Source organism: Cydia fagiglandana, chromosome 21 (genome assembly GCF_963556715.1).
Source record: "Cydia fagiglandana chromosome 21, ilCydFagi1.1, whole genome shotgun sequence".
Lineage (NCBI taxonomy): Eukaryota > Metazoa > Arthropoda > Insecta > Lepidoptera > Tortricidae > Cydia > Cydia fagiglandana.
The window spans coordinates 8188356-8213829 of record NC_085952.1 but is presented as its reverse complement, the minus strand read 5'-3'; the positions used below and the strand labels follow the sequence as shown (position 1 = coordinate 8213829).

The following is a 25474-nucleotide window of genomic DNA, read 5'->3' as shown; positions in this document are numbered from 1 at the left end:
CGATGCCCCCACATGACACAGTCAAGTTCTAAATACAACTCTTTATGCCTATTTAAATATGGTTGTATTTCCCTAATTTCCGCACTATCTGGCCAACCATTTTTTATATAATTGACCACTCGACCTAGCAATGGGTCTTTTGCCGTCTTTAAACGTATTTCATTACAGTCTAGAAAAAGCGCGTCAGATGCAAAATGCAAGTAAGATTGTTCCGGAGGGTCTACTTCCCTACTCTGTCCTATTGGTAACCGCGACAGCGCGTCGGCGCAATTTCCCGCTGAGTTTACATACTGAATGTCAAAATCATAAGCCATTAATAGCAATGCCCATCGCTGCATTCGACTCGAAGTCATGCTTGGCACACCAGTTTGGGGACCGAAAATACTTATTAATGGTTTATGATCAGTTACTAAAGTGAACCGCTTGCCATATAAATATTGATGAAATTTTTGAGTAGAAAAAACAATCGCGAGTGCTTCTCGGTGTATCTGCGAATAATTTTGTTCAGCTGTATTGAGTTTCCTTGATATATACGCCACAGGGCGCTCCCGCCCCTGCCCGTCTGGCTGGCTGAGCACGCCGGCGACCCCGCGCGGGCTAGCATCACATGTTAGCGTCACGTGGTTGTTAGGGTCATAATGCGCTAGTATCCGCTTCCCTATCAACAAAGATTTGATTTTATTAAAGGCCTCATCGCAATTCGTAGTCCAATTCCACCGCGCACCTTTTTTTAGCAACCTATGTATGGGGTCCAAGATATCGCTCGCGTTAGGAATGAACTTAGAATAGAAATTAACCATACCCAAGAACGATCGCACCTCGGTCACGCACGATGGTGGTGGCATTTTTGCTACAGCCGCGACCTTGTTAGGGTCTGGCTTTATCCCGTCTTTGCTAACCACAAATCCTAAATAACAGACCTCGTCGGCAAGAAATGTACACTTGCTTTTCTTTAACTTTAAACCTAAGTCCTTTAATTTCTTCAATACAGCTTCTAACGTAGATAAATGATCCTCTCGAGTTTTTCCAAATATCAATATATCGTCACAAAAACTCTGAGCATTAGGAATATCCCTCACTATTGACTCACTTATTCTACAAAATATACCCGAACTTGATGACAAGCCATACGGAAGCCTATTGTACTTAAAAAGCCCCCGGTGAGTATTAATAACTGTTAACATTTTTGAATCCTCCGACAAACAAATCTGATTATACGCCTGCGACAAGTCTATTTTTGTAAATAATTCTCCCCCCGATAAGTTTGCAAATAATTCCTCAACTTTCGGCAACGGATACCTATCTACCTTAAGAACCGGATTAAGCGTCACCTTAAAGTCGGCGCACACTCTCAAACCTCCATCCTTCTTAGTTACCGGAACCAGGGGAGTCGCCCAGTCGGCGCAGTCAACGGGCTCGATGACGCCGCTCCGCAGCATGGCGTCCAGCTCGGCGTCGACGCGGCCCCGCAGCGCGAACGGCAGCGGTCGCGCGCGCCGGTACACCGGCGCAGCACCCTCGCGCACGCGCAGCGTGGCCGTCCCACCGTTGTAGCACCCGAGTCCCCCATCGAAAACTTCCTTATATCTGTCGAGAATTACATTTAAATCGCTATTAACACTGCTAACGGAATTGACATTGCTAACCGGGCTACGCTTCATTACCGGTATTTTTACCCGTAATTCGGCCAGCCACTCTCTGCCTAACAAACTGGTTTCACCCTGTTCTACAACATATAAGTCCAAATTCTTTGTAATTGAACCATAAGTTACTGGCACTGTAATTACACCATATGTTTTCATTTTAGTGCGGTCGTAAAATCTAAATACACTACTTGGTTTTTTTAGAGTCTCATTCCTAAAATATAGTTCGTAAGTTTCTTTGCTAATAAATGAACCAGCCGCCCCGGTATCAATCTCCATCATTAATTGTTGTCCATTTACACACATAGGTAAACTCACCGGCTTGTATTGGCTTAATGAAACTTTGTACAACGCTTCCTCCTCTTCCTCCGATTCAGTTTCTCCTTCGCTATCCTCTCCGGTAACAAAATAGGCCCGCGGCCGGCCGCCATTGCGCCCTCGAGCCGCTTTTTCATTGTAAGACGACCTCTTGGGACACATTCGCCGCAAATGTCCCGTCTTCCGGCACATACTACATATATATTCCTTAAATTTGCACGTCGATAAACAATGATTAGTGGCGCCGCAGGCAGTACAAGGCGTGGCACCGCCTATACTTCCAGCTGTTCCCTGCGCACTAAAACCTGTTTCCCGGTGCTGGCGCTGCGCCGGCGGCCGCCGGCCGGCCCCGCGCCCCGCGCCGTCCCCGCTAGCCACGCGATGCACCGCTCCCGCGGGCTCTCCGGAGGCTCGACCGCCGCCGCCCGTCATAATTGCTGCATCACGCTCCGCCGCCTCCAATGAACATGCCAAGGTCACCGCCTTAGCATACGTCAAATCCTCTTCCGCAAACAGCCGTTGCCGTATAACGTCCCCACTTACGCCGCATACCAACTGGTCTCGAAGGTTGTCCGCTAAGGTCTCTTTAAAATCGCAAGTTCGCGCCAACTTCTTCAGCTCCGCTATGTACTGCGATATGGACTCGCCCGCCGCTTGCCTTCTAAGCCGAAAACGGTACCGTTCGGCCATTATGGATGGCTTCGGCTTTAAATGTTTTTGCACCAACGATACCAACTCCGTGAAAGATAACTCCGATGGCTTTTTCGGACTTGCTAAATTTGTCATTAACTCATAACACCGATCACCAACCACCGCAATTAACGTTGATAACTGCTTATCGTTCGTCACGGAATTAGCTTTAAAATACATTTCAAGTCGCTCACAGTACAAGTCCCAACTGCCATTTTCAATGTCGAACTCGCGAATTTTACCGATAGACATTTTATTTTATTATTTCGCACGCGTCTCACAGGCTATTATTGCGATAAATAGCTTTAAAACTTGTTTTCCGTCGTCGCCAATGAAGTATTTGATAATTAAAACAACGAAAGTACGTTAACACAGCTGATGCTTTATTCCGACTAACGGTATGCATACAATATTATAAGTACCCACATATCTATACATAACACAAACGTAATTACAAGTTCCACGATCGACCGACACAAATCCGCGAAGCAAGCGACGGAACTAATCTGATAATCAAACAATCCACATTATTTATTTTACAAATGCAATTTAAAACCGATCACCTTTAAACTTACCAAGACGACAGAATCCAAAACAAAAAAGGACCTCCATCTTCCTTATTAAAACATAAGAAAGCAAGCAACGCATTGTTTACAGTAGTATATCTAATGTTACATAGAATAATTATAAGTAAGAAACATACTAAATGTCAAAACCGCACTTTTAGCTATAAGATAAATAATGTAACAGAAAACCTAACATCCCATCGCATACCACCATCCATATAAGGAACCACTATCTCCATGACACAGAGAATTAATAAATAATGCCTAACAAATAAATATCATATTACTTAACAGTTTCAATAAAAGTAAACACATGTTAATGCAACAATGTATTTCATATCATAACCATATAAGGAACATGTAATCTTAGAAATAGGCATGTAAGCAAATTGTATATCCAGATAGCAGTAAGATTTTTATTATATTCATAATTTTAAGAACCAATATGTATACCATAGATATAAGTTCACTTAAGCCAAAAAATAATACTTGTTATATATTTTTTGTCTTCAAAAAAAAAAAACGGGAAAGCTGTAGTGTAGTCAGATCATACACAGCTGCTATCAGCTGATACAGCTGATACTTGATGCCTATCTCCCACATATGTATTTTACTACTTTACAGAACATTAAGTTAACGATGCCATAAACCTTGACTTACTGTAATTTGCTATACAATGGTTAATGACCATTGCCATAACTTCCACTCGATTAAACCTGTTAAAACCTTAGTATATAAGGCCAGCGCTTTCTACCAATATATCCAGTATTTACTCGACTCTTGTGTTATCATTATAACCCCTGAACTCCGAACACTTCAGGTTTACGATTTATGACGTATTAAAAAAAACTGCTTATCATATCTCGTTCAAACCAATTTTCGGTGGAAGTTTGCATGGTAATGTATATCATATATTTTTTTTAGATTTATCATTCTCTTATTTTAGAAGTTACAGGGGGGGGGGGGGGGACACACATTTTACCACTTTGGAAGTGTCTCTCGCGCAAACTATTCAGTTTAGAAAAAAATGATATGAGAAACCTCTATATCATTTTTGAAGACCTATCCATAGACACCCCACTCGTATGGGTTTGATGAAAATATTTTTTTTGAGTTTCTGTTCTAGGTATGGGGAACCCCCAAAATTTAGTGTTTTTTTTTCTATTTTTGTGTGAAAATCTTAAAGCGGTTCATATAATACATCTACTTACCAAGTTTCAAGAGTATAGTTCTTATAGTTTCGGAAAAAAGTGGCTGTGACATACACGGACAGACAGACGGACAGACAGACAGACGGATAGACATGACGAATCTATAAGGGTTCCGTTTTTTGCCATTTGGCTACGGAACCCTAAAAATAGTAAAATATACAGTGAAACCTTGATAAGTGAGATCTCAAGGGGCGAGCAAATTTGTCTCACTTAAAGAGGTTTTCCACTTACCCAGGCTCCCAGTTAGCCAGGTACAAATAAATTTCTGTCTCATTTACAGAGGGTTCCATTAATAGAGGTGAGAATAGAGTATATTTCAGTTATAGAGGTGGTTAATAGGGTATTTAGTAATTATCTTTAAAAATAAATAAGGTAAAATAATCCTTGTCCCTAAATATTTTTTTAGTCTGTTTAAATATTTCTTTGAATTAATTTTGAATGATTCTCCAAAGGATAGATATTTCAAAAACAAATTAAATTTGATACGGACTTCAATGCGTATTAGAAATTTAATAAATGAAAATTTATTTTTTCGTGTTACTTATCAAAATTTCAGCTTTCGTTTCGATAGTTTTAACTACCTACTTACATAAATTAACTAAATCAAACTTGAAGTTATTTAGACACAATTAGGCAAATTCGGAATTTGTGGATTGACTAAGAGTTAGTAAGAATCCGGAAATTGTTCAATGAAGTCCAAGTTAGAGAGGTCATAGATCGACGTTATCTCAGATACAGAAGTCAATTCCCTATAAAATTCCAAAAAACAATTAGGAAAATGTAATCTTATAAATACAGTCTCAGTAAAAGAGGTAAAATACACTCTCTGTCGCAGTTATAGAGGTAAATGTGACTATAAAATCACAATAACGAATCCCAGTTATAGAGGTTCGTTTTTTCTCAGTAACAGAGGTAATTCAGTGCTAAAGTGTCGGGACCGCACCATGAGTCCCAGCTATAGAGGTTTCTCACTTATCCATGTCCCACTTAACCAGGTTTCACTGTATATATATATATATTATATATATTTTTTTATTCAAAAAATTATAACATTTATAATTTCCTGCATGATAATTTCTTATTGTTTCATACTTTTTAGAGCGCGATTTGTAGTAGTCCGACTACGCCCGAGTCTTTTAGTATGAGAAAGTCGAAGTCGCCTAGCTTTGGACCGCGTGCAGTGCGCCACATACGTCGGGCAATTCCCGACTCCTTTAGTATGAGGGCGCCGAAGGAGCCCGGCTTTGGAACGCATTCAGCGCGCCACGTGCGTCGGTCTTAGCCCGACGCTTTGAGTATGAGGGTGCCTTCGGCTCCCAACTATGGCAAGCGTACAGCGTGTCACGTACGTCGGGTTACGCCCGACGCTTTGAGTATGAGGGAGCCGCCCGGCTTTGGAACGCGTACAGCGTGTCACGTACGTCGGTCTACGCCCGACTCTTTGAGTATGAGGGCGCCAAAGGCGCCCGGCTTTGGTAACCATACAGCGTGTTACGTATGTCTCTTTTAGTATGAGAAAGTCGAAGTCGCCTGGCTTTTGACCGCGTGCAGCGCGCCACGTACGTCGGGTTAAGTCCAAAGCAGTGCCGGATTAAGATATTTTGATGCCCTAAGCATTTCTAGACCATGGTGCCCCCTCTCCCTAGGGTCATTAAGATTTTTTTTTTGTTAAATTGAGTGAAGTTCATTGCCGCATTACAGCTGAGAATGGAAATCAGTCACATCATTTTATCACGAAAATTGACAGTGCCGCAGCAGTAATTTTGCAACAGAGTACCTAATGCTGCTGCAGTCGTCACCCGAATGTCACCTTTATCATATCTTAGGTTGGAATGTAACTGAAAACGCGAGCGAAGCGAGCGCGAAAATTTTTCGATATAAAAACGCAATTTGATAGACAGTTGTACATTTTTACTTTTAGTATGGAAATCAGCCACATCATTTTATCACGAAAATTGACAGTGCTGCAGCAGTAACGTTGTAACAGAGTCATGCTGCTGCAGTCGCCACCCGAATGTCGCCTGTATCACATCTTAGAAAGCGATTGAAAACGCGAGCGAAGCGAGCGCGAAAATTTTTCGATATAAAAACGCAATATGATAGACAGTTTTACATCTTTACTTTTAGTATGGAAATCAGTCACATCATTTTATGACGAAAATTGACGGTACCGCAGCAGTAACGTTGTAACAGAGTAATGCTGCTGCAGTCGCCACCCGAATGTCACCTTTATCATACCTTAGAAAATTATTAAAAACGCGAGCGAAGCGAGCGCGAAAATTTTTCAATATAAAAAACGCAATTTTACTTTTAGTCCCAACCAGGCGCGAATCCAGGATTTTATACAGAGAAGGGATGGGACAGTTTTCTATCAGTCTAGCTTCGCATAGGGCTCGATATTTAAGGGTTTCTGCGAGGTTGTTTTCATACAGAAAAGATGCAAGAAAGAATTACGCGCCATTATTTTTGCAAATTAGCTTTTGGACAGCTAAAAAAAATCGTGTGGTAAAAACGATGTGTCTGTCCCTAATTTTAAAATTTGTTCTACTTTTTCAACCTGGCATTTTGGTGGCCCTAAGCATGTGCTTGTTTTGCTTATAAATCGGTTAATCCGGCACTGGTCCGAAGGTTTGACTATGAGTGCGCCTTCGGCGCCCGGCTTTGGTAAGCGTACAGCGTGTCACGTACGTCGGACTAAGGTTAAGGCATTCAGAAGTTAAGGTGTAATAAAGAAACTCACATAAATAAATATATACCTACATACAAACACGAACGCTGAAAACACAATACACTCTCTCTCTCTCTCTCTTTTGGGTAGTCGTGAAAAAGGTGGCACTGTGCAATGAGGGGTAATTAATTTACACTCGTTTAATTTTGTTGTATATTATTAAATCGACATAATTATTCAATTAAATTTGTTGATGTCCGTCGTCCTTGAACCTTCCTCGGTGGCTATTCATGTCACTACGTATTAAATTCAGCGCCATCTGTTAGTTTACCAGGGTACTCAATAGTGGTAGCAAATATTTGAAAAAAGTTTGCCCCTCCTTCCTAAGTAGCGCCATAAGATTCAGGGGCAAACTTAAATCAAGCGAGTGTTGTGGCTACCCCCCCTTTTAGGGGTTAATTTTTTATAGCCTATAACCTGGCCGAAGATTTTCTCGACAGATTAGTAAAGTTTGTATCAAAATCCGTTCAGCCGTTTTCACGTGATGCGCGTTCAAATAAACAGACAAACAGATAAACAGATAAACAGACAAACAGACAAAAATTCTAAAAACTGTTGGAACGTGTTCTGTTATCGATTCTAAGTATCCCCAGCCAACTTTTTTTCAAATATCTTCCATGTACAGACTTTCGACCCTCTACAGCTTTATTATATGTATAGAAGATATGTATGATATGATACATACTATATTATATATTTATTTAGAAATTTAATTCAGGCAACAAGGCCCATATTACAAATACCTTACAGACTGACATACATATGTATTTTATAAACTTAAAACTAAACACTATTTAGTCGATAAAACGGTGTGGCTCCGTTGCATCGGCTGCTCTTGAGTCGGATTCGGCAGTTTGCCCCGGAACCTCCGAAACACGACACCTTTCGGCCAGAAGTCGGCGCACTCGATGATGCTATTATTTATCTTTTTTTTTTTTGATGTCATTTAGATATAACTTAACATGTGTAGGTAAGTACATAATTATATTGCCCGCTTCCTTGTGTTTTCCATCTTTTAAAAGCCCCAATGCGTAACGTGCCTACGCTACGGACATGTATCATACCGGTAACCGGTAATCTGATTATTATCGGCAGAACCGCGGTGCGTAGGTACTTATCCCTAAATTTAGTGACAGACGACGAGCTAAGATCTAGAAGGACGCACTATCTTTTATTAAAGTGTCATTCTAAGGAACTTGCTAATTGTGTAAATAAAAGTCACTAGTAAATTCATCATTCTTTGACAATTTCAATATGGCGGTTTGTTTACATAGTTAGCAATAAGTTCCATAGAAGACGGACAGCCGTATTCGAACAATGAGATACGTCAAGTACTAGATATTGTCGATATTGAAACGATATGGATTGGATATGTCAGTGTCAAACAAGTGTCAAAAGTGACGTTTTTGTTTGAAGAAACGTCAATTTTGACACTCGTTTGACACTGACATATGTAATCCATATCGTTTCTAGATCTATGAATTGACGTATCTTAAAGTTAGAATCGGGCCGATAGACTTTACAATCTAAACGCTCCTCTACACGATGGGCCAACGCCGGCCACTCCAAGGGACGCAGCCATGCGGTAGAATGAGATCACTTGCTCCCTCTAACGTATAAATGCGTCCCTTGGAGTGGCTGGCGTTGGCCCATTGTGTAGAGCTAGGAGCCATAACTGCTCAACTAACTTTGTACCGACTTGCAAGCGACTGAGTGACTGAGTGTTGAAGCGCCACTATAAACCTCGCACAGATAAACTGTGGAATAAACTTTCGCACGCGGTATCCCTAAAGTCTTTTCTCCTATCTTTGCATTCCCTAATATTGTTTTTCATAATGATTAATGATCTGCAGTTGTCCTAACACTCGTATACCCTCATTTTGGCTTCCCTATTATCGAATGGCCGTTTTTTTTTGTCCTAATAAGTTTTTCCCTAATGGCACTTTCCATATTGAGTATTTATCCTAATGTTACGTAACATAATTCTTTTTTTGGCTAAATATTGATAGGCCTGAGAATTATACATAATTATATCCTAACCATCATGTTACCTAATTTTACTTAGCTTATCGTTGCTTGACCTAACACTCATATGCCCTAATTTTGATTTCCCTATTTCGTTTCGTTTTTACAATGGTAGCAGTTCTACCCTAACCTAACCCACTTTTGTGGCAGCAGTTCGTTTTTGCGAGGATCACAGTTCTAACCTAACCTAACGGACTTTTGTGGCAGCAGTTCGTTTTTGCGAGGATCACAGATCTAACCTAACCTAACCTACTTTTGTGGCAAGAGTTCGTTTTTTTTTTAGGCAACCAGTGGCGCATACATAAATACCTTAAAACTAGCATAGGTACATAATTACACAAACGGGTCTAATAATAATTTCATTGTTTTTACCTTTAATTCCGACGTTTCAGCTGAGTTGGCAGCTGTGGTCACGGAAAGACTAGCATACATAATTATAAAAATATATTTTAAAATAACACACTACAAATCACATTATGATTGCGAGGCATTACCCGATCCCGGAGTGTGGGAGCCGGCCACGGAACCGCAGAAACTTGACACCCTCGGCCAAAACTCCTAAACTGATCAACAGTCCGCCGGACGGTATCGGCCTGTCAGTTAGAACAAAATTTTGACAGTTCCGAACAACTGACAGGCCGATACCGTCCGGCGGACCCCTCAGAATCAGTGGGCCCCTTACGCTCATCACAATCGAATTAAAATTCATACTTTGAACCGCAATGGGTAATTACCACAATTGTGCTCCAACAGTTTTTCACATATGAAAACTATAATCACAACCTCATAAATGTTACAATATAAGTGATGGTTTGTTAGAAAATATATATTTAAGCAATTACAATAATTGGTAATAATAAAAAAACATTAAAACTAACTATGAATTAAAGATTTAAAAACTAAACTAAAATAAAAATAAACCTACTTAAAAATTATGGTGATGGTTTACTTTAAATCGGTACCTATATATCTACATGTCTACCACGGTATAATAATTTGAAAATATTAATTTTAATTTAGCATTTTGGAGTAAAGAAGAATTGGATAAAACTAATTCTGCATAGCATTTACAATGAAAAAGTGTGACAATGTCACCAATAGTGTAAAATATATATGAAAACATGACGTTTAATGACACTCGTTCACTTTGTAATTTTCAAATTGGTGCAAATTTAGGATACACGGACTCTAGGTACATTTTACGGTACCTATGTTAAATTATAACCGGGTGTGGCCTGTAACATGAGCAAATAATTAAAACATAGATTGTACTCTTCAAACGGTGACACTTTTGTTCAACAACTTTTAAAAATTATGAAGTATTTAGACACCCTATTTTTCATACAAAATAAATATTACCTTCAATGGACGCCATCGCCACGCCATATCATTTATAGACCAGCGGTGGAACAAAAATGGGTTTTGATAACATTAAAGTTTTTTCTTTTTTGATATGTTATTGTAAGCATGTTAAATAACATTCATGTAAAAAGTTAGAAAATTTTAGGTGGAGCGTTCGGCCATATTTAAATTTTCAATTTTTGCTAAATAACTATGTAAATATAAAATTAAAGTTACAAAAAACTTTAACATATTCAATAACACTTTAATTTATTCACAATATTCGGTTTTTAGAAATCTGGAACAGCTGCTTTCTGGTGAACGTAAAAACAGGAATTATTATGTAAATACAGAATTAGAGTAGCTGATATTGCAAAATTACGATATTATCTATCAACTTAGTATACATGTAAAAAGTTAGAAATGTAGACAATGTGCTTCTGTGATTTCTGTGATTCTTGTGATTTCTCGTTAAGCAGTATAGCCAATATTGAATTAAAGTTTGTAGAGTTAATATTACACGGTCATAATAAAGATCTTACTTCTCACACAAAAGATTAGAAATATAAAATCACGGCGACACTAAATACTGATACGCAAGTATGCATTCCGAGCTTATATTAAGTTACATTTCAAACGCGCGGCGTTTGCGCGCGCCGCGCTGTGCGCCGTGGCAGGAGGCAGCGATCGACGGTCGCGGGCTAGCGGTTAGCGCGGTGCCCTTAAAAATACGCAAAGCGTTTATAAAATTATTATCAATGGTAAATAGTTATTTTACACAGTACACTAATGGAAACTTACCTTCCCTTATTTATTTCTATATGTACTAGGGATTGCCCGCGGTTTCGTTTACGTAGAATTCGTTATCGTGTTAAGTATAGAAATAATAGATACATTTGAAAATTATTTTAGGTGCATTGTCATACAGATAACTACCCTTGTTAAAGTATTCTTCAAATTCAATACACAGGTGTCATTTAAATATAATTTTGCGTAATTTGGCGCTTTTAGGTTATACATGACTAGCGACATATATTTTTTAAGAGCGATCATCTCCGATAATATTTACTTTATCATAAAATCAATTTCAAACTGATGTTATTCAATATTTATCATTTTAAAGTCAATATTACCAACCAACTGATCCAATTTACCTACGGTAACAACTCAAAATTTGCATCAAATTAAATGCCACTTTTCTTATCCGTTACGAACAATCAAGAGGGCCTTTACGAGCTGATGTGGTGAAAATTTTATTTAACCTTCGTCCCTTAAAACCTTCACTACGCTCAAGGTTCAACTTTACGAACCACTCGCTACGCTCGTGGTTAAATTTTAGAATGTTTGAATTTGTGAATGTGCTTCCTGCCTCGCACAGCCAAACTGTGGAATGAACTGTCCGATACGACCTTCAAACCTTAAAAGACCCCCATCTTAAAGGTCGGCAACGCGCTTGCAACCCTTCTGGTGTTGCGGGTGTCCATGAGCGGCGGTAATCGCTAACCACCAGATGATCCGTCTGCTCGTTTGCCTCCTATTTAATAAAAAAAAATGTTTCCCTTGTTTGGGTATCAATATTAGCACGAGCGGTTAATCAACAACTTTTTCCCTTGTAAAACAAATAAATAAGGTAGGTGAGGTGCAGGCATATGAGGCCCGGCGGGTAACAAGGCCCAGCATTCAAAAATAGCAGTTGCTCCCTATTATTCCCAATTATTCTGAATTTGTACTTGTTGCTAAGAAGGCCCACTGTCAGTGCAGGTAAAAAGGTCTAGTCCCGGGCCTTATTGAACGTATGAGATGAAATATTAGATTAAAATATTTTAAGATAATTTTCAATATTTTTAATCTCTAATTAATAAGGTCGATTTGAAGAAACTTCTATGAAATTATGACTTATAAATAACACTTGCACTGCGTGGGCTGTCAAAATTGCTGCAGACTTTTCTTGGTCTAACTCTAATAATTTTTCACTTGCTTTATTGACCTAAAGACGTTTTAAAGAATCAAAAAGTCTAATAACATTGAGGCACTTATACTTTTTAAAGGCAGTAACTAATTACAAGTGACTTTTTTTTGTTAATACATAGGTAGGTATTTACGATCATCATCATATATTTAAGAGTATGACTCTTGTCGGTGGAGCAATTTCCATGTTTGGCGGTCCTCCGCCTTCTCTTTGACAGCCCGATACGACACGACGTTGATCTTTTCCTTTATTTGATCCATGTACGCTCTCCTTGGTCTTCCCCTCTTCCTGTTTGCTTCAACTTTCCCTTCTATGATATTTTTGATAAATTCGTCGTGTCGTATCAGGTGCCCAAGCATCCTTCCTCTTCTATTGTCTATAGTTCTTAACAAACTCCTCCTCTCTCCTACTACATAGGCCACACTGAATGTTTTGCACTACTGGCCACTGGTAAATATTTAAATTATGAATTGTATATTTAAAAAAAAATACAGGCTTTTGATTATGGAATGTGACAAATGTTGGCGACAAATCGATCGTCTTTTGTTTTTAATGGCTTGTCAAAGTAAGTCAGTGCGTTGAACGTGGCTTTAACGCGAAAATATTTTTAGAGCTATGATTTTGTTATGATTTTAAAAGTTCGCTTACTCCGCAAGAGTGTAGTGCTTGCCTTCAAAATGCTTTTGGGATTGAAGCACCACATCTGAGCATCGTGAGGCGTTGGTATGGTGAATTTAGTAGAGACAGTATTATTCTAGATAATGATTTTCGTGAAGGTCGACCGTCCACGGCGATCATTCAAGGAAACGTGGCTACTGTGAGACGACTCATTGAAGAAAACCCACGAATCACCTATGACGAAATTTGAGGACAATTAGGGATAGGTATGAGACAAATACAAAAGATTTTACAAGAATATTTAAAAGTCGGGAAGCCTTGTTGTCTTTGGATTCTTCACGAATTAACTTCAGTCCAAAAACAGGTACTTTTTGACTGGTGCCGAGAAATGCTGCGTAATGTAAGAGTAAAAACACCAGACACCACTTTATAACAAGATTTATTAGGGAATCACAAATATGGGAATATAGTTCTGAAATAATATGCCAAGACGCTCTCGCGTAGAACCAATCTAAGATGGACGACCACCTCTAGTGATGTGACCTTGCCGGTTACCGTAGTGATGTCAAACACCGATGAAATGACGACCCCACCGTTTAGCTCGGCCATCTTCTGACCCGACCTACGTCCCGTCAGGTCACCGTTATCAAGGCCGCCACTGAAGACTGCCGCAGCCAACGCAGTCGCAGCAAGCTGGGCCTTCACCAAGTGGCGGTAGCCTCCACCAGTTCATTACTGGTTGGCTCCTCCGTTGAGTTGGCTCCTCAACTGGTGGGAGGCTAATGTGGGACACGTCTCATGCATGTGCATAGGTGCCCTCCAATACAGCACATGTAAACAGTACAAACTCTTATTCACGAAACTCTGTAACATACATGTGAAAAGCCTCAGTTCCTTAATATAACCAAGGCGTTATAATTCACCCTAGCGCCATCGATAGGCTTTGCATTAGCATACCACAATGTTGTTCAAAATAATCATGATAAGGTTTCGACGATATATTAATGCGCAAATGGCACAGTTAGACCCTTTGATCACAGGTCCGGCTTGATAGCCATAAAATTATACTGTAATAACCATCACAGTCAAAAGGTCTACTTCTGTAAATACATGAGAAAGATGCAGTTATGATTGGACAGAACTCATGAGCACTCTTTAGCAACACTGTTAATAAATTACATAATCACCCTTAATGGCGACGTAATCAAGTAGGTACTTCATGTCACCGCTTTCTAGCATCGTGACTAATGGCATATAACCACAGATTTGATTATTGGACAAAAAGAAAACATTACCGTGTTAAAATACCACATGCAGGCTAGAATATCACTGCCCTTGTAGGGGCAACGACCGTAGAAGTCAGCCCTTCACGATAAGGCTGTCACGGAGCCCATTGCACGCACTCATTCTACTGGGCATCTTGAACAGGCACTACCTCAACGTCTACTGGATCCGGAACTGCGCCAGCGATCTCTAGAAGGTATTAGTGCAAGCAACCCTTTCAAGGTAACCTTGAGATCATCAGTCTTAAGGTCATTTAAATATCCTTTTGTAAACAAAGTCTCAAGCCAACCTCTCAAGGTCAACAACAAATAGTACGATATAGATAAAACAGTTATCGGTAGTAGAAATAATGGTCCTCTTAAGGATAATCTCATATCACATACAATGGACCGCCTCTTAAGGCCTACACTGCAGATACCAGGAACAAACTAGCATCTTAAGAATAATACTATGTTATAAGCAATGGACCGCCTCTTAAGGCCTACACTGCAGAAACCAAAAACAACTAGCCTCTTAAGGATAGTATTGTCATCAGCAATGGACCGCCTCTTAAGGCCTACACTGCAGAAACCAAAAACAACTAGCCTCTTAAGGATAGTTAATACTATGACATAATTGTCATCAGCAATGGACCGCCTCTTAAGGCCTACACTGCAGAAACCAAAAACAACTAGCCTCTTAAGGATAGTTAATACTATGACATAATTGTCATCAGCAATGGACCGCCTCTTAAGGCCTACACTGCAGAAACCAAAAACAACTAGCCTCTTAAGGATAGTTAATACTATGACATAATTGTCATCAGCAATGGACCGCCTCTTAAGGCCTACACTGCAGAAACCAAAAACAACTAGCCTCTTAAGGATAGTTAATACTATGACATAATTGTCATCAGCAATGGACCGCCTCTTAAGGCCTACACTGCAGAAACCAAAAACAACTAGCCTCTTAAGGATAGTATTGTCATCAGCAATGGACCGCCTCTTAAGGCCTACACTGCAGAAACCAAAAACAACTAGCCTCTTAAGGATAGTTAATACTATGACATAATTGTCATCAGCAATGGACCGCCTCTTAAGGCCTACACTGCAGAAACCAAAAACAACTAGCCTCTTAAGGATAGTTAATACTATGACATAATTGTCATCAGCAATGGACCGCCTCTTAAGGCCTACACTGCAGAAACCAAAAACAACTAGCCTCTTAAGGTTAGTATTATGTCATCAGCAATGGACCGCCTCTTAAGGCCTACACTGCAGAAACCAATAACAGATAGTGACAAGCAACAGACCGCTCCTTCAAGCCTTTGTTGCGATTACCGGCGCCAGGAACTAGCCTCTTAAGGATAGCATCCCTTGCCAAGACAAAAGTAACAGCCTTTCTTAAAGAGCACACAATAATTAAAGCTCTATAACAGACATTGAAGCAACCGGTAGAATTATGAACCAGCCTTTAGAGTAAAATGGTTAACAGTGAGGTGGCATAAAATAACATATCGCAAGCATTACCATGGTTACTACAATATTTAATCAAGCACAATGTGTTTATTTTCTAGGTTTTGTCGGCAAACCCGTTAACAAAACACATTATTATGACAACAGTAACCCAGTTCTAAATCTGGAATAAAACAAAATCACAACTCGGTTCCTAATCCGAGAGTATGAAATATAAATAATAACTCAGTTCTTAATCCGAGTGTTCAATAAAAGTATAACTCAGTCTTAGTCTGAAAATATAGCCAGTTCTTAATCTGAAAACGGTACCTGAAATAACAGCATTTGCCTTCATTAGTCGGCAAACCCGTTAACAAAACACATTAGTATGACAACAGTAACACAGTTCTAAATCTGAAATAAAACAAAGTCACAACTCGGTTCCTAATCCGAGAGTAAGTAATATAAATAAAATAATAACTCAGTTCTCAATCCGATTCAATCCGAGTGTCTAATAAAATTATATCTCAGTTCTTAATCTGAGAATATACTTGTCGTCAGTTCTTAATCTGAAAACGGTACCTGAAATAGCAGCATTTGGCGTTAATATGGAAAATATAAGATAATAAGCAGTTGCTACTATGCAACCAATGTAAATGATCATGTGCAACTTGGCGTGCCTCTTCCGTGCCCCTAAATAAAGGCCACACTCTTACTATACCACGGTTGAACTACAGTAGACCCTGAACAGAAGTTCATGTTATCGAGGTTCCTCTGTTACCCAGGTTCGCCTTACCGAGGTTTCACAAATTGTATTTTTCAACCATCATGAAAGTGTGTATTGATAATGATCAATCAACCAAATCAATGGCACATATGCTTAAACCATAAAGCTTCCGATTCCAAGACACACATGGTTGATATTCTTCAGCTGTATATGTGCATTTTATGTGTAGGTAACTCATCACATCATCTTATACCTGCACAAAACTAAATAATTTTGTTAAATGCCATGCAAGCACACATTTAAAAGTAAATGAGTTCATAACATAATAAACCACAATTTATGCAGTTTGCAAAACAATGAAATAGGTAGATACTTAGTGAACCCACAAAATTTGTGAAACATTATTATTATTATTATTTTTAACTTCTGATTTATGAAACCCAGAAGCAATAAAAGTGTACTGTTGTATAATGCAAACAGTACCATAACACACTACAAGTTCAGACGAAAACCGTTAATAACTTCAAACAGTAGCTCATGAAATGATATCCTTCGGTCAATGTTCATTAGTAGTGAATGGGTTAAAATAGTTACTTAGAAAGCTTTAACCTTTAACCAAACTATTTACCTTCGTTTAATATTCATCCATTTAACACTCAAACTGACGGGTACGTTTAGAGTCCAGTAGCACTTGCATGTAAAAGACAAGTATATTATGTAGACCGTCAAAGTCCATATTGACTCCTGGAAGTATTTACCTCGCTTACCATTAGCAACAACCTGCTTTATCAGTGTCATATTCAGCTCAGTAAATAAATATTTAGTTCAATATGTCCATCTCTTTCATAAGATTTAAACCTTGAAAACTCCTGTAATCATACTTCACCGGTGCAAATATTATAAAGTTATGATCAAAACTTCACCAGCAATCAAGTTTTGTTATAAGGAAATGCATCTGAAAAATACTGCTAGAACACAAATGATTATCTTTGTCAATAACTCAAACGCTTGATAATGTAATGCCAATAAAATTTTCATTAGTTTGGTAAGTCTGTTTAAATATATGTCTTTGGTACATTTTATAACATGACATTTTGTGAAAAATATTTGCAATGCAAACATAAACCAACATCCCTATGAACAAAACAATCACAACACAACATACTATAAGTTGTATGGAATGGTTGGATAAACATTTTATTCATAATTAATAAAATAATATGTACAGACAGACAGAAATTATCCTTGTTACTTTCCTTGCCATTTTTACTGAGATACTGCCTTTTACTATAGCAGTATGTCTCCAACTTAATATGAATTGCAAGGATGTATGAGGTTATATGAGATATGGAACATCTTTTTTAAAATATTCAGCCCGAGGAGGCTCCGGAAACATGGAGTGACTAAACCTGTCACAGACAATACTAACCAGCTACAAATAGATGCCAATAATTCCTTTTGCTTATTCACAAAGCGCATTTTACCAACCCTGTCCATGTAACACATACTAACCATTAGTATCCATGTAAAACATGAACAATCATTTTATTTCTAAATAAATACCTCATTTTCCATGACATCAGAGATTAGTCACTTATCAACATTTTCTGCATATAATGAATTACTTGAACATAATATAACTGGCATCCATAACCAACTAACTTTGAAATATTATCCATGTCGATTTGGGTTCATTATAGAGATCTGAGCTGATAGGCGCTCTAATGCCTTCAACGGTATGGTAATTCACTTCAAGAATCATTGCTGTCAAATTTCTGGAAATTACACAACTCAAAAACATACTAACAAAGCATTATTTCAGTTGCAATAAGCATGTTTTATACACACACATATGTGAAACAACAATTCACTTTCCTTACCGGTTTGTGTCTTTGAAAACTTGGAATCTATTTTAATTTGACTGTAAAGGGAAAGTATTAAGTAGCACTCATTGATAACTGTGAAAGCATAATATCACCATACACATAGTATCAATCAAGGCTAAATTTATATTACCAAACTAGTTTTGTATGACTTTTACTTGAATGGGTTTCTCACCGCACACAACCATTAGAAAATGATCATAGCATTGTGTTAATATGTCATGTGTATATAATCACATTATGTTATGTATCTGAAAGCACATGAATCACAAAAATAACACAACATATAAGAGAGGCAGTGAATATTTACCACTTTGGCCCCGGAGCATTCTTAGGTGTTGGATCAACGACCGCTTACCTGAGTCAACTTTAATTCTTACTTTGTAATCCCAAGGATTTATTTTGTTATACATTACACCATACTGTCAGTCTATGTCTTGTAAACTTCTGCTGTGAATATTGTAATCTCCATCATCATCATCTTGGAGTCAGCTGTATTACACTGTCTATATGTATTTTTTTTAGCCAGACATGTTCATTGATGATGGACAGTAAACTGAAATAGATATCTGAAAGTAAACACAACAAAAGGCAAAGGCGTACGTCGTACGTACGTAAGTACGTCGGCAGCCGACAGTGGTTTAGGAGGTTAGTTAGGTTATCCTTGTAGGTCTTGGACGGTAAGACCTTGTATATTTTAATCCCTAACTGATGAGTGGTGTTGATGCGTTTACTCATTACAATCAGTTTCATTATTTTATATAACGATAACGTTCAATAACAATGAAACAAGAAAGGACTACGCCCGGTTAATTTTGTATTGCCAATTTACGACAAAATATATCGTAGTAGGCGAAAAGGTCACATCGCACTTCTGAAGCTGTAAGAGTAAAAACACCAGACACCACTTTATAACAAGATTTATTAGGGAATCACAAATATGGGAATATAGTTCTGAAATAATATGCCAAGACGCTCTCGCGTAGAACCAATCTAAGATGGACGACCACCTCTAGTGATGTGACCTTGCCGGTTACCGTAGTGATGTCAAACACCGATGAAATGACGACCCCACCGTTTAGTAAGTATAAGCAAGAAAGTTCAAATGCTGTATATAACATCGTTAGAGGAGATGAAACCTGGATTTACTGCTACGATCCGGAAAAAAGGCATTAGTCTAGTCAATGGGTCTTTCGAAGGTGACAGGAGGCCCATAGAAGTTCAACAAGCCAAAAGCGTTGCCAAACATTTTGATCGTCTGTTTTTTTTAAACGCGACTTTTTTGTTTCGTACTTTTAAATAATAAAAGAACGTTAAATACTGAGTAGTACACTACCATTTGTGTGCCCGCAGTCATTGAAAAAGACCGCGAGAGACGACCGAGAAGCCGCATCCTCCTGCGTCATAATAATGCGTCCACCGATACCGCAATAAAGGCAAAAACATTTTTTAATTACGAAAACGTGGAAAATGTCTCTTATACGGATTATAATCCAGACATTGCACACTGTGACTTCTATCTATTTCCCAAAATTAAGGATTTAATTTGGGGTTTGACATTTAAGACCCCGGATAAGGCAGTTACTACGTTTCATCACCACGTCGAAAACATGCAGTCAAGTGATTGGGCCTCATGCTTCCAAAAATGGTCCGAGCGAGTGAATATGTGCATAGAATGTAAAGGGAAACATTTTGAGAAGCAATAAATGTATTATTATGGTTATAAATGATTTTATTCAAAAGTTCGTTCGTTCGTTCGTTCGTTCGTTAAACCTCTTCGTTAGTTTTCTTTTCTTTTACGATAGAATTGCGAAAAATAGATATTATGCAACGAGTGACGAATTTTGAAACACGGTCAAAGGGAGTGTTTTAACGTGCTTATTATAGCACCGGTCGTAATGTAGCACCAGATGTACTGTAAAAATTATGTTAAAAGATAATACTTACTGTTACGAATAAATATTTATACTGTAAAAAAATATCCCACCAAACACATTTTCATGTAAATTTTGTTGCTAAGACGAAACCATAAGACTCGCACTGTCAAAAAGTTGTCAGATCTCTTGTCGAGCCAAGCTTCAAACTCTACAAGCCCTAACTTCACTAACTCTACACCTTAGTCAAAATATGTGGCTTGGCTGTTTCGCTACCGCCACATGGGCATAAGGTGAAAAATTTATTAAATTCATTATTTTTAGGGTTCCGTACCTCAAAAGGAAAAATACTGAACCCTTATAGGATCACTCGTGTGTCTGGCTGTCCGTCTGTCACAGCCTATTTGCTCCGCAACTACTGCACCAATAAGTTGAAATTTGGTATACACATGTAAGTCTATAGCCCAAGGACATACATGTAAAGTAAATAATAGAAATTCAAATAAAGGGGTCACTTTTGAGATGAATGATAAATAGAATAAAAAAAAACTATATCTTGTTATAATTAATATAAGAGAATTAGAATATGAATTAATATAAGAGAATTTTGTTAGAATTTTAATTAGTATAAGATAGATATGTATATTGTCATGTTATTTTCTCGAACTCCCCATCGGCATACAAACCTCCTCAAGGTTTTGCCCACGATGGGTCTTGTAATAATAATGTACTTTATTTAGCTTATTTTTCAATAAATTAAAATATATATATATATATATATATCAAACGAAGGGACTCATTGTAAGAATCTCAGATATATTTTTTCATAATTTTAAAATAAATAGTTTAGAAGTTATTTAAGAAAATACGCAAAAAATTACCATTCCCCCCCCCCCCCTTATCTCCGAAACTACTGGGTCTAAAATTATGAAAAAGATACACATATTAGCTCTCTTCCTATAGATGACAGGAAAACCTATTAGAAATGTGCAGTCAAGCGTGAGTCGGACTTAAGTACCTAGTTTTCCGATACCTACGGGTTTTTTAAAGACATTTTATTCACTTTTCTCTAAAAAAAATATATTGTTAAAAATTGTGTAATGTACAGAACCCTTGGAACGCGAGTGCGACTCGCATTTGGGCGGTTTTTGTATTATACTTACATACAATAGTTCTTGTAGAAACGAAACGGCCAAGCCACACAGTTTTGGTGTAGAGCTAGTAAAGTTAGAGGGCTTGTAGAGTTAGAAGCTTGGCAAGAGATCTGATAACTTTTTGACAGTGCGAGCCTTATGGTTTCGTTTGGGCAACATTTTACATCAAAATGTTTTTGATGGGATTTCACTTCTTTTTGTAAGTTGTTTATGACAATCTTCCATCCCCTAATTTAAAGGGTTGGGGGTGATTTACTATTAAAAATCCTGAAATAAGTATCTGGGGGCATCTGTTACACAATGTACTTCTTACTGATTCCCCATATAAACCCTTCACCCCGTAAGGGTAAACTTTGGGGTTGAAATCTGCCTTCACCCCGTAAGGGTAAACTTTGGGGTTGAAATCTGCCTTCACCCCGTAAGGGTAAACTTTGAGGTTGAAATCTATTCTATATCCTTCCCCATAACAATACCTATCTACATACCAAATTTCAACTAAATCGGTTCAGCGATTATTGATTTCCCATACAAAATTAAACCCCATCTTCATCCCCTTAGGGATATTTTTTTTTTTAATTTATTTGTTGTTTGTGTACTAAAACTATCTTACATACCAAATTTCAGCTTCTTAGAGGACTTCAGGAAGTACTCGGTATTGATGATCATCAAGTGAGTGAGTCAGTGACGAAATCGAAGTTTTTAGATATGAATAAAATCTAAAGTATAAGAGCTATGCAATTGATATGCTTAATAAGTCCGAGAACTTTGTTTATCTGGTATAATCCAACCCCAAGTTGTGAGGGTTCCAAAAAACGACAAAGCGCTTCGAGAAAAGGTAGATAGTGCCCTTGCGCTTTTCTCGTCTTGGCGGGGGCACTGCCGTGCCCCCAGATGTTAAAAGATGAGACTACTGTAACTAATAAAGATTTATGTTTAGTTACCTACTATTTTCGCGTAAACTAGACAATTTTTATATCTTTAGTTATTAAGACCCAAAATAATTATTTTCACTTATTATAAATAAATCCTCCTGTTATGAAGTATCAAATATTGTTATTTGTATATGTCTAACTCTTAAGGTGAGGTATGCCCGGGGAAAATTTTCAGATTCTGTCAAATTACCCCATTTCACACACAAGCACGCGTCACGCACACTACCTCACTTTACCGGGACAGGTCAGTGACCCATCCTGTTTTTTTTAAGATGCAAATGAGAGTATTTTGAGTTTCGTCTTAACCACTAGCCTCCTTTGAGGAAGAGAAACTCTAAAAAAGTTCCATTGAAAGAAGGAAGACAAAACAATATATTTTATCTTGCTCTCCTTGTCTGTTCATGTCACATGTGACGTACTTAAATGTAAATTAACTAAATAATCGAATTCATTAGATACTCGAACTAAATGAACCGAATAAATACAGAAGTCGTCAAATGAAAAACGTTATTTAGGTACTACTCTAATCAATAGGGCTTTCGATAAGGCACAAATCAATTCAATGACAATTTCATTAAAATCATATGTGTATTCCGATGATGTTATTATTATATAACTTACCTTAGCTTAGCTTCAGTTTGTATATATATTTAGTTATACTACCTAGCTACTAAGAAAAAATTGCACGCTTCTTCAAGTGAAATGTAGGGGAGAGCGGGGACAAAAGTAACTGCGGGTGGAAAGTAACTATTGCTCTGTAGGTTTATCTAATAGACAAAATACCACTCCGCTGCTATTAAGTGATAGACAGTGGTGCCCCCTTCACTCAGTCAGCGCATTCAGTCGAAACGGTCGCCACGTGCTATTAGGTTGTGTGAGAGGACGCAACGTGATTTTTCGAATCTAAAGTACGTTTTTTGACTTTTAGTTATTTGATGTTTATGTTGTATTAAAATTCATACATTTTCTGAATATTTGCATATCCCCCAGTGGCATTGTCTGGCTCCCAGTCTCTATGGTGGCGGGGAGCCGGGAGACGGACAGTCATAACAAGCCGTTGAATGGCGGCGCCTCAGATTTAACGGTGGCTTGAGGTTGAGTGGCGCGGCCAATTTAGAAAAATATACGTCTAATGGCGTGGCCTCCATGGGTGGTCATCGCGAATTTGGCGTGTGTTAGAAATATGACCATTTCTTTAAAAATATGTATGAATGATATTAATTATGTATCATTGAATTCAGCATAAAATGGCTTATTTGATTGTATACCAATGAATTTCATTATATTTATGTGAATTATGCTGGACTTGATCAAATCTCATAATACCAATTTTTTTTTCTTTCATGTATAAAAATACGTATAATTAGGAAATAAAACAATTGATTGTAGAAAAAGCAGCCTTTATGACAAAACATTACATTTAACACGATTCACACAGTTTATTTCACTTTTTATCACTGCGTATTCCATTTGTATACCTTTGTAAGGACAATGTTTTTAGCAAATAAATTTCTGGTTTCTAAATGTTCGCGGCTCGAGAGTCGGGTTCCGTAACTCAAAAAGAAAAAACGGAACCCTTATAGGATCACTCGTGCGTCTGTCTATCCGTTTGTCACAGCCAATTTGCTCCAAAACTACTGGACCAATTAAGTTGAAATTTGGTATACATATGGAAGTCTGCTACCCAAAGACGGACATGTAATATAAACAAATGAATTTTAAGTATAGGCGGCTATTTTAAGGGGAATATGAGTAAATTAGAAAACCAAGTTTTGCAAACCATATCGTGTTACATTATAAAAGGGCTTATTTTGAGGATCTATATATTTTTTCAGCATCCGAGAGAGGTGCACCTCCACGCAAGGTCGAAGCATGAGCTTTAGGAGGTTAGTGCTCAAACAGAACAAATAATTGGTTTAAGTACGAGTAGCTAAGTGAGAAGGCTGAACTGCCGTATATCGCGACCATCGAATTTCGCAAATTGCGGGGATTTTTCTTTTACACCAATGAAACCGTAGGTAATTAGAGTGACAGAGAGAAATGCCAGCAATTTGCGAACTTCGATTGCCGCGGTTATAGCCCTGTTATCTTGAATTAACAGAGATACGCCTAACAATGAAAAAAAATGTAGGCACTATGCTTAACATAATACTTGAACAAAAAAAAATGGGTAACTAACTATCCTAAGATAGCCAGCTGTGTGTGGACAAATTGAATAAACAGTTGAATGTACTTATCTTATCTTATTGTTTTCGGGGGCCCTTGCGGATACACTTCGACCCATAGGGATCTTTTGTGCAGTTACCCCCTAGAAGAGATCCGTCAACTACTCAAGAGCTTTTCCCACCATATCCATGTGTCGGATGATGGAGCTCATGGGTAGCGTTTTAAAGTCCTTTGGTTCCAGGTATCCTGCTCCAAAGTCCTTCATTCTTTGTCTGGCGAGGGCGTGACATTCACACATTAAGTGTCTTACTGTCTCTTCCTCTTCGCCACACATACGACAATCGGTGTTGTCAGAGTGTCCCATCTTGGCCAGAAATCCTTTGACCCCGTAGTGGCCAGTAAACACCCCCGTTATGATTTGGAGTTGTCTTTTGCTAAGTTTCCAAAGCTTTTTGCTCCAGCCGGAGTCTATTCCTTGCATAAAGAGCTTTGCATGCTTTAGACCCGTCAGACTATCCCATTCTTCCTGGTGTTTGGTCTTGGTATGGTCTTTAATAGCCGTTGTGATGGTTCCCTGTGAGAGCCCCACGAATGGTTCCGGACCTATAAGGTTACTTACAGATCCGGCTCTGGCGAGTTCATCTGCATTTTCATTGCCTATGAATCCCTCGTGCCCTGGGATCCATACCAGTTGCACCCTGTTTTGCCTTCCAAGCTGGTTCAGAGCTTGGACGCCATTATATACCAGTCTAGAGTCCACTCTGGGAGCTTCGAGCGCTTTGAGAGCGGCCTGACTGTCGCTGAGTATATAGATATTCTTCCCTTGGGTTCGCCTAACTATATTCTCATGAACACAGGCAATTATAGCGAATGTCTCGGCTTGGAAGACAGTGGCGTAATTGCCCATGCTTA

At 38.4% G+C, this 25474-nt stretch overlaps 1 protein-coding gene across 1 annotated transcript; it reads right to left on the bottom strand.

Annotated features, from left to right (window-relative positions):
- Window positions 1–1448: 1448 nt before the first annotated feature.
- Window positions 1449–3097, bottom strand: LOC134675121 (uncharacterized). Its single transcript, XM_063533280.1, has 2 exons — window positions 1962–3097; window positions 1449–1587 (listed from the first exon to the last, which is right to left on the bottom strand). The coding sequence occupies exons 1-2, from the start codon at window positions 2901–2903 to the stop codon at window positions 1582–1584; spliced, it is 948 nt and encodes a 315-aa protein (XP_063389350.1). The 5' UTR covers window positions 2904–3097; the 3' UTR covers window positions 1449–1581.
- Window positions 3098–25474: the final 22377 nt, after the last annotated feature.

Excerpts from the sequence above, each read along its gene's own strand:
- LOC134675121 (XM_063533280.1), bottom strand. The coding sequence starts at position 2,903 with ATGTCTATCGGTAAAATTCGCGAGTTCGACATTGAAAATGGCAGTTGG.